General features: G+C 40.6%; 1 protein-coding gene across 1 annotated transcript; it reads right to left on the reverse strand.

The window, feature by feature from the left end:
* Positions 1-5,115: 5,115 nt before the first annotated feature.
* alkal2a (ALK and LTK ligand 2a) lies at positions 5,116-9,938 on the reverse strand. Its single transcript, XM_085433549.1, has 6 exons — positions 9,182-9,938; positions 8,252-8,597; positions 7,796-7,849; positions 7,527-7,607; positions 7,342-7,416; positions 5,116-6,055 (listed from the first exon to the last, which is right to left on the reverse strand). The coding sequence occupies exons 2-5, from the start codon at positions 8,541-8,543 to the stop codon at positions 7,352-7,354; spliced, it is 492 nt and encodes a 163-aa protein (XP_085289675.1). The 5' UTR covers positions 8,544-8,597; positions 9,182-9,938; the 3' UTR covers positions 5,116-6,055; positions 7,342-7,351.
* Positions 9,939-10,168: the final 230 nt, after the last annotated feature.

The raw sequence follows: 10,168 nt of genomic DNA on the forward strand, positions 1-10,168 counted from the left end.
AAGGTTTTGCTTTCCACGTCACCGCTATCTCATCAAGAAGCTCCGAGAAAACAGGCAACACATGCTTCCCCGTCTTTTTCGCCTTTGGCAATTTCTTTCTGTCAAAACGAGACTTTACAATCTCTGTTTGTATCGCGGGCCACAGGATGTTGAGCCTAGCAGCTGCGCGCTTGCACATGTCCTGCATGTCGAGATCCAGTTGCGGCCAAATCATCGGGCATCTCAGTTTCTCCTTGCGCTGCAGCAGCCTCACACAGCAAAGGGTCGCCACCCGACAGGTTAGCCTGGCGAGATAGCCTGCGGCGGAGTAGTTTGCGTGGGAAAGCCGCGCAGTGGATACAGTCGTGTGCGGGTGTCAAGGCAGCCCGAGTGTGAGATAAACCCAGGCATGCCGCACACACAGGGTGTGTATCCCAGGAAGAAATCTTCTTGCCGCTAGGACAGAGTTGTGCAACTTCATTGACAGTCGTAGCTATGGTTAGCTAGAGGGTTGCACACGTTAGCGAGACTGACACTGAGTGTGGAGAATATTGCTATTCCTCAGCTAACGTGGGGTGAAAAGTAGTGCTACTTTTCTACAGCTATTGCTACCTAATGTGTAAAACCGCTAGCATCGAAGGGTATTGCTACCTGATGGTGAAGCTAGTGGTACCTTTATTAGCAAAGTGTTGCTACTTCGCTTTTGGAAAATACTGCTACTTCCCTGGGTGAAAGTATTGCTACTTGACACCAGCACTAGCTACAGAACAGTATTGTTACTGCTTGTATGCTAGTGGACAACTGAAAAGCTGGGAACAAAGCGCCCGGCGACCGAGTTGTTCACTCGAATCTGTGGACAGTTTAGCTTAGCACCCAATAGCACAGTTGTCTACAGGTTTCTGTGAGAAGCGAGAAGAGGTTTTTGAATGGCATCTGACGCTATGTCAGCCTATTATATAGGGAGGCACTAGCCCCTCCTGACATGGGCGCCCTTACAGGCTGCCCTTACCCAGCCTGTAAGGGCTGGCTAAGGTCACGCAGGAGGTGTTCCAATCCGGTTGTTCAGTGATGACGCGACGAATCCTACTTCCGGGTCTAAAGTAGTCTGCGTTTAATATGGCTTTTGTGTTGTTAACATGTTTAATGTTATGTATTTTCTTCTATTTGATCTCAAAAAGCTCCTAAAACAGTCAGTGATCCCGGTTGACCTCCCTCAGCTTTTATTACCACTAATCATTTATTTAAGCTCAGTTTTTAAAACCTTAGGATGTAACTACAGCCCAGCCCATGCAGCAGTATATGAATGACTAACCTCGTATTGTGGATGGATTATCTCAGTTGTTCTCCTGGCTGAAGTTTGGTCCTTTTACAGCATCCTGCCATGCGATTACATTTGTTCCTGACCACCGAGAACACTCACGTTAACTTTTATCGAGTGGAAAAAAAGTTAGCTTGTTTATATTATGCTAACATAGCTGTGTCGCTAGCGGTCACGTAGCACATCATTATATACCAGCTAGCCCAACTTCAGTAACCTTACAAACGTCACTGCTGTTTAGTTTTCTGTCTTCATTTATGCTGGAAGTGATAACAGAGCTGTACGTTTGAATTTGTTTCCAAAACCCCGCAGTCAGGACATGCTATATTGTATTTAGATAGAAGCTAGCGAGCTAACTTCCTGCTAACTTCTAACTCCGTTAAATGTCATAAATTCCATTTTCATGGATGCCTGGATGTTAAACTCAATTGTTACACCTGGTAGGGCAGAACGCTGATCATTTTATTAAGGATGAAAGACTTTAAACAGTTTTTCAACTCTCAGTAATGCCATAGTGATTGTTTGATATATGGACCTGGAGCGGAGTTTAGACCCAGACACGGCTAGTGACGTCAGACTGAACAATCGGATAGTGAGACGCTCACTCATGCTACTCAGAGAACCGGGGTTATATACATAACCTTAAGTTAGCTTTAGACAAACCAGCTCCTTCCCTATATTGACTCTCAGCTGGGCTAGTGAACTAGTTTTTGAATGTTACTTTGTATCTGGCATTTAGACGAGAGCATGTCGGAAATCTCCCCATTTACGTCTAGGTAAGACAGCTATTAAATATGATTTCAAAACAATGTCAAACTACTCTTTAAGCTATGCCAGAAAATCAGTACAAGTTATTTAGTATGCAAATTAATTCCCTGGCTTACTTTCCCCAGCATACTTTATTTCAGTGCTAAATAAAACAGACTGGTCTTGCCTGTGTCCAAAAAAAGAAGAAAAAAAAAGTATTTGAGCTTCTATTGAGGTCATGCATATATGCACACAATCATCCCCCCTCCTTTTCCAAACGCCTTTGACGCTTATTCCCTTCCGATGCTGACGGGGATCAAGGAGACCAGCGCACGCAGGCCCGGATGTACTGTCTAATTCGGCTGCCTTTCACCCTTTACCCACCCCTGTTGCTTGTCATGTGTATTAAGAGTTTTTTTATGTGCTATGTGCAGAGGTGTTTTTTTCTGTTCTCAAACTGATCTCCCTGTTGGAGCTCAGTCTGGGGGGAGTTTTTTTTTTCCTTATCTTTCCTCATGTGGTGCATTTTCCATTGTTATACCTCTCTGACCTGTCTTCCCCATGTGATGTTTTGTGTAATGTATGTATGGTCGGAGGGTAAGATGGCACCGCCATTGCGTGCAATAGGTCGGCAGCCTTATGAAATTTCCCCTTGTGGGACTAATAAAGGTATATCAATTCAATTCAATCAATTCAATTCAATTCAATTGCAACTAATTTTTTTATGCCTTAGTAAACATTTTTTGTACAATTTAAAAACTCGTATTCTAAATAGTAAGCTTTAAAGGTTGATGATGAAATAGTTTTTTTGTTGTTGTTTTTTTAAAATTTGGATCTTTTCACCATGGGCTGTAGCTCAGGTGGTAGAGCAGGTCAGCTACTGATTTGAAGGTTGGTGGTTTGATCCCTGGCTCCACCTAGTCTGCATGCCAAATATCTTACTATCTTGCCCCCCAACTGGGGGCAAGATAGTAACCCCCAGTTGTTCTCCCATACATCCATTGGAGTATGAATGTGTGTGAATGTTAGCTAAACAGCACTAAAGTATAGAGGAAAGCGCTTGTATGAATGGGTGTGATTGGGTGAATGAGGCATGTTGTATAGAGCGCTTTGAGTACTGCAGGAGAGTAGAAAAGCGGTATGTAAGAATCAGTCCATTTACCACCATTTATGTTAAGTTAACCAGCTCAAGCCTCTTATTTAGTGTAAAAACAGAAATGGTATCAGCCTTACCTTACTTTACATAAAAAGTGATTATATTATTGTACAAGAGCTCTTCTTAGTCTTTAAGTTGCTCCCCTTTGGGGAGAAAGGAGGTCCTTGGCTTGAATCTTCCAGCTGCTGGGGCCTCTCTGTGGGGTTTGCGTATACTCTCTGGGTACACTGACGTCCTGCTGTCTTCTAAAAGACATGCATGTTCGGTTAATTAATGATTCTAAATTGGCCATAGGTGTAAATTGTTATCTGTCTCTGTGTAAGTCCTGATACAGACTGGTGATCTATTTAACTCTTGCTGTGTGACAGCAGGGATAGGCTGGAGCCCCACTGTAACCCTGAATTGGAAAAAAAGATCAAGAAAATATATAGATATTTTAGTAGTCTAATTTTTAAAAACATACACGGTGGTCTGTTTTCACAGAGTACCTTGAAATAAACGACTTAATTCCATGAAGGTGCTTTAGCTTCTGCTATAAATGCATACTGGCTAACTGCCTCTGTCTCACTGGGATACTTGAATAGAGCAGAGCCAACTTTAATCTCTTTATGAAGTTCAACTCAAGGTCCTCCAAGCAGTGTGAGTGTTTTCTTGTCTTGGTTAGGATCAAACCCAAACAAATTAAGCTTCCCTCGAAAGTAATTTCTTGCAAAAATATTCAGTCTGCAGCAGTTGCATCTGTACAGGGTTCAAATTTCATGCAAAAGGCTTAAGAGAACTTTATCTTGATGCACTTATTTAAAGGGCCAGTTCACCCAAAAGAACCCGAAAAGTACTCAAGTATTTTGCCATGTTTGAGGTGTATTTTAGATAATCAGTCGTCCATGTAATCTGCATATAGTGGCAGTAAACTTGATCTTTGTCTTTGTAGGGACTATTTTTGCACCAGTTGTGGATTTACAGATAATATAACTGTCAATAGAATTGTATACTTTTTAATTAATTCTGTCTTGTTGTTATTTATCTCCTCCCCTTAATCAGCATAATTGCTAATTGATATTAGTGTGCATTCAATTTCTTTATCACAATTTGGTTTCAGTGAAGCCTGTCAGTTGTTGTGGTCTGTAGCACATCCACAGTAACAATGGTGTTGCTTTTCGTGGGTCCCATTCCTCCTTTAAAATGCTTTAAAAAAACCAACAACAAACAAAAAACATATTGCAGTGCTTAATAAATTTATTCGATTTGCCATAAAAATGAAGAAAACATAGGAGGTTGTTTAAAATTAATAATATATTGTTATTTATTAGGTAAGTAATAAACCGAATTGCATTACTTACAAAAGTAAGTGACAAAATTAAATAAGTTTCTATACCCAAATTTGAGCTAGAGAAGTCATAAATGAATGAAACATAACATTCAACCACTAAAACTATTTTTTCTGTTGTATTTACAGGGATAGCAGTAAATAAATGTAATTTTGAGCATATTAGTAACTCATCCTTTTTGGTAATAACCAGTATTCTTAATTTAGGCCCTACATTAGATATAATAAATTTGTTAAGCACTGTACATTCACCTTTGCTTAAGTGCATTTGCAGGAAACTTCTCAAAACCTGCTCAAATAACAATAAAAGGTTTTGATGAATAGATACCAGTAGAAATATACAGGAAAACCTGAGTGACTCAGCCTTTTAAGAGGAACTCCTTTCTCAATGTGACTGCTGCAAAGCAAGTGAAATCTGCTGACCGCCACATCTGGAAAGTGATCACATAAAAAAAAATCATGTTGCAATAACATGTATTCGAACACTTTGAGCTTTGCCAGTTGATCTTTTTTAACAGTCTGTCTGAAATAGCAGTGGGAAGTTCACAGGATCAGATGTTCCAGGACTCAGTCCAGTCACAGGGTTATTCGAGGATCATTCCTCATTCAAGATGGGAATGCAAAGCAAAATATCGCACAAGAAAAGAAAGGCAATCCATATTTGTACCAATCTCATAATTTATTTAAGTATATTTCATTTTTAAATATAGCTATGGTATATATATATTTATATATATATATATATTGGACACCCCTTTGGGAAATACCAGTCATGTTAATTTATGGTACATCGGTGGCTTCTTTTTATGTTTCGCTTTACAGCGTGAAGATATTGCTCCTGCTTTTAAAGATGGCCTACATTATGTACAATGTTACCTTTTGATGACTCAAATACATAAATATACTCTGTACTGCACTCTACCAAAATCCAACAACCACTTCTTTTGTTTTATTATTATTATTTTTTATCTTTTTCACAAAGATGCAGAGGAAAATTCATGCAATTAATAATTTAATCACAGTTCTTTCTCAGTATGAGCACAAGTGGCTGAAACTATGCACTGACTGCCAGCTGGAGGTCTGTGAAAACTTGTCTGTGTAGAAGGTAGTACAGGCAGGGTTGAGCATATTTGGATTTCGCTCTTTTCTTGAGCAAAATAAATGAAGAAAAATATGTTTTTGTTTTGTTTTAGCAACATCTTTTTTGGATCCCAGCATGAAGAGGCCCCAGGTTGGTGTGTCTCAACCGCTTGTTTCTTTATCTTCTCCACTCTTCAGTTTCACTGTCTTTATCCTGGTCTGGGTTTTGTTGCCTGGGTTGCTCCCCCATGCGGTGACAGCTAACCATCAAGGCCCAGCCTGAGTGGTGGGTGGCACCCATCCACGCCTTAGCAGAAGGAGACCTCAGTGAATGACAATACTGTGCCTAGTGTCCGTCGGGGCTGGTCAGATTTAGGCTTCCTTACTGTCCAAGGCACTTTTTTCCCAAGTTTTTTTTTCTTCTGAAGGACTCGTGTGTGACTTTGACCTGTAACAAAGAAGACGTGATATTCAGGACCAACTTGAAAACACCTGAAAAATTCTCCCCTCTTCAGAAAGAATCACAAATAATAAGAAATTTGATACTTTGCTCTCGCTGTGCCACTGTTAGGGCGTGTGTGTGTGGACACAGGAAGCATATCACCACGGAGAACAAACGTCTGAGTAGTGCCTCAGAACAACATAACCATTACACTATAACCATAACCGGAGAGGTTTTTGACTCTGAATGACACTGATAATTCATGCAGTGCAAACATTTTATTTATTCTTATTATTCTTAATTAAATACGAATCACACAAAAGTAAAAAAAAAAAAAAAGGTAATATCCTGAATCTAGTCTTTTACTTAAGCAAAATTATTCTTAGTACTACTAATGATTTAGTGTAGTGAGAATTTAAGTGCTTGATTACATCATTATTCTCAATTAATTCTATGTAAGCAGTAATTTTATGCTTTAAGTGCTCAATGTAATAATTGAACTCTGCTGCCGAGCTAGAAGAAAACACAGTTAAGTGCTTATAGGAAATAGTAAAAATAGCTTTAAATATAAATACTGTTATAGATTAGTGTATTAATATATTATAGAGCTTGGCTCGAAATACAGATTCATAAAATGGACATTCATTTAACGTTTGAATGCATCATAAAGTACAATATTTGAGTGGAAGTTTAGTTATCTGTGCCACAGAAGTAGAAAGTAACACAGTATGTTTAATGACTGTAAGTTCAGTCAAATTAAGAAGTATTTTGTACTTCTAGCCAACTTTTAAGAGAGAAATGGCACTAGAACTATACCTTTCTTTCTTTCTGCTTTATACGGTAGTTATGTTACCAATCAAATTTACGTTAATGAAAAAAACAAACAAAACAAGCTGTAATGCGTTTGTACAGATTATAACTACAATCCTGTATATAACGTAGTGACAGTTATAGAACTATAAAAGCAAGCTGATACCAAAAAACATGCATGCATTAGCAATGCTACTCTAGTAACAACAAATCAGCTCAGAGCACATGAGTCCACGCTGAAGACTTTTACTTGTGGCTGCAGTTTTACCACATGGCCTTGTTAATTTTGCTCAAGTAAATGACCTTGAAGACTACCTCATACTTCCTCCTTATCACATCCCATTCAACATTAATGACTGTGTTACACCCACACACGGTCTATAATGTGCTCTGAACTCTGTTGTCTACGTTCAACGAGACACATTAACAAGCTGTTCGCCATAAAAAATTCATGTTTGAATCAGAGGAACATGGTACCGTACCTGGTGTGTGCTACCCCTCCGTGCACTGTGGGCTGCCTGCTAGCCGTGTCAGAAGCCGTGCACATCTTTTGAAGTCTGAGGAAAGAAAATAGGATGGACAGATAGTGAGTGGTTTAGTGTGTTGACATTGAACGGACAAGATCTTTACTCAGGGTGTCAAGAGGGCCAGTGTAATGGCAGCTTACATGCAGGTATCGTGCAGTCTCTCGTGTGGTGGTAGAGTTTATACACCGACTTCCTGCACTTGGGGCTGAAGGAGAGCGGACCTGAAACAAGAACAGAGAGGAGGCTTTAAGAACGTTGCCGCAGCAACCTTCAATAACATCTGTTTTGTAGTCATTGTCTGAAGCTGTAATTCACTTTTGTGTGCTATAGCTGACTTCCCTGGCCTGTTTTTGTAGGAATCTTTTTAGCAAACACTTTAAAAGACATTGATTTTGCAGTAATGTCTTACCTGTTAAGTATTTTATGAACTTCTCCTTCTTTCTTAGATCTCTGGGAAATATGACTGTTTAAAGAGAGGAGATAAGGAAAGGGTGTCAAGTTTTAGTCTGTATCATATAGACAGAAGAAAATGGATGGATGGCATATTTTTATCAGGAGGCCTTAAAATATCAGCTCTGGAGTTATCCATCACAACACATAGAACAAGGATGTTTTTATCAAGCAAAATATAGTAAGAGAGCTTTAAAGGGCCAGTTGGCCCAAATGACCCTCAAATAACCGTCAGTACTATCAGTAAGTATAGTGGTTTTATAACCAAATAGTTTTGGTTATATTGCATGCACTTGGTAGCCTTAACGAGAAAATAGAGAGGAAATTGTTCTTCTCTATGAAACTTCCATATCGCAGTATGCTACATCCCTGACTGTACATCCAACTTAAGATTCCTTCCTGGAAGAAAACTCACCGACAGCCTGATTCCCTCTGAATGCTTTGAGGTCCCGAAAATCCTTCTGCTCCATCGGAGAGCTCGTCTCCCGTGAAATTGCCGGCGCTTCTGTTTTGGCACTGTGGCGTCCCCGACTCCCCTCCACCTGCTTCACGATCTCCACCATCCGCCTCAAGTCCTGCTGCTCGTCCATGCCGGCCGATGCGTCCCCTGTTGGGACCGTGGAGGGCGCGCTCTCGCCGCAGTGGTCGGTGAGCGTGCACATCAGTAACACCAGTCCTATAATGAAATGCCTGCGTAGTTCGCTCATAGCTCCCGGGGAGTGAGGGGGAAACAGTGAGGTCGTATTTTCTTTTCTGGGCACCTGCAGGAGAGATTGAGTATGAATGTTAAAAGCCTTTCATTTCCTAATTTCACAAGTCCCAGAATCCCATTAGGCTACACCCCGCCAAGAGCGACTGTAAATGCTGGTTAAAATCCTCCCAACGCCGCAAAACAATAACACAAGAGTTTCTTAATGGGCCACAAAGCGAAAATCACAGTACTGCACGCACCTAATAGTCCACCAAGTTCGGATCATAATTGATTGACCGAAGCTTGATGGACTGTTAAGTAATCTTACCCATGCGCTATTTAACTTTATCTTCAAATACGCTTTCCAAAATATTATGCAAAACTGCTTACCACGTGCTTGTTTTCAAACAGTTACTCTGTTTTTATGTTTTTAATAACTTGAGTGTCTTCATTGTCTAAATGTGGCTGTAGTCTTGTAGCTTAAAAAGTTTTATTTATGTTGATCCAGGCTTCTGTTACCGAGAAGTTACACGACACAGTTAAGTCACCCTCAGACAAAAGGCAACAATGCATCAGTAAGAGAGGAACTAAGAATAAAAACATAACAGTAAAGAAATCTAGATTCTAAAAGTAACAATTTAAAGCTATTTTTACCTTTATAAAGTCTTCAGACACTGATGACTTTCTGCGCACACAGCAGTAAGAAATGCAAACTGTGCGCAACTTCGGAGTTTGTCCGCCCCAAAATATGTCCTCTTAAAAGCTGCTTTTATTAATGCAAAAACAAAGCTCGTGAAGTCAGGGATCTTCACCGAGCCCCTGTGGTCATCCTTTGAAGACCGGCAGACTGCAGGGAGAGAGCGCACAGAAAAGCTCAAGTGGTCCGGTGCTCCCAGATCCCGTGCGCGTCCTGGCTGAAGTAGCAGATTAGTCGCCAAGAAGTGAGGCTCACTTTTTATTCTGTCTCGCCGACGTGGTGACCTGTCCGCTGTAGGTTACTCCGCAATGTCTGTGAGTGTGCATGGGTTGAGTGACCATCACTTGAATGCTGTGTCAAGTTTTCTGCGCCCCCCTCCTTTGCCTTACTCCATTTATATGTACGATACGCGGTTACAGGAAGCCTTTTTCCTACTAATAGGCTACTTCCACTGAAATTTCCACTCAGCCCAGAATACAGCGCAGATACCGACATCTTAGTGGAAATGCTCCCATATCCTTCTTCTGAGGCTCATAACCTCATTAGAGCCATTGCGCGTTTTACATCCATCATGGAAATTGAAACGCAATTATGCTATGGACAGTTTAAGGATCATTTTGAAAATTAATTACAAACGGGTTTTAATACTTATTGCCCTATAGTTTCTGGTCAGAACAATTCGGTAAATAGGATTACTGAGGTTTGCAGGTTTCTCCTCTTTGGGGATTAGTCTGTACTACCCTGCCGTAGTTTGAACAGCTTTTTTTTTAAAGGGGGGGGGGGGGGGGAGAGAAAAGTATGGGTATAGGCGTGCAAGTGGCTCCCATTCGCCCCCTCCCAGTCCCCCCGTTTCCCCCACAATATTGTCAAGACACGATAGGGGTGAAGCGTTATGTTTCATACCCCTGAGAATAAAACACTATAAATAAATGTGTGTGTGTGTG

The sequence above is a fragment of the Copadichromis virginalis genome, linkage group LG15, assembly GCF_057382275.1.
Source record: "Copadichromis virginalis isolate Kocher_CV1m ecotype Utaka linkage group LG15, C_Virginalis_male_GT1.1, whole genome shotgun sequence".
NCBI lineage: Eukaryota > Metazoa > Chordata > Actinopteri > Cichliformes > Cichlidae > Copadichromis > Copadichromis virginalis.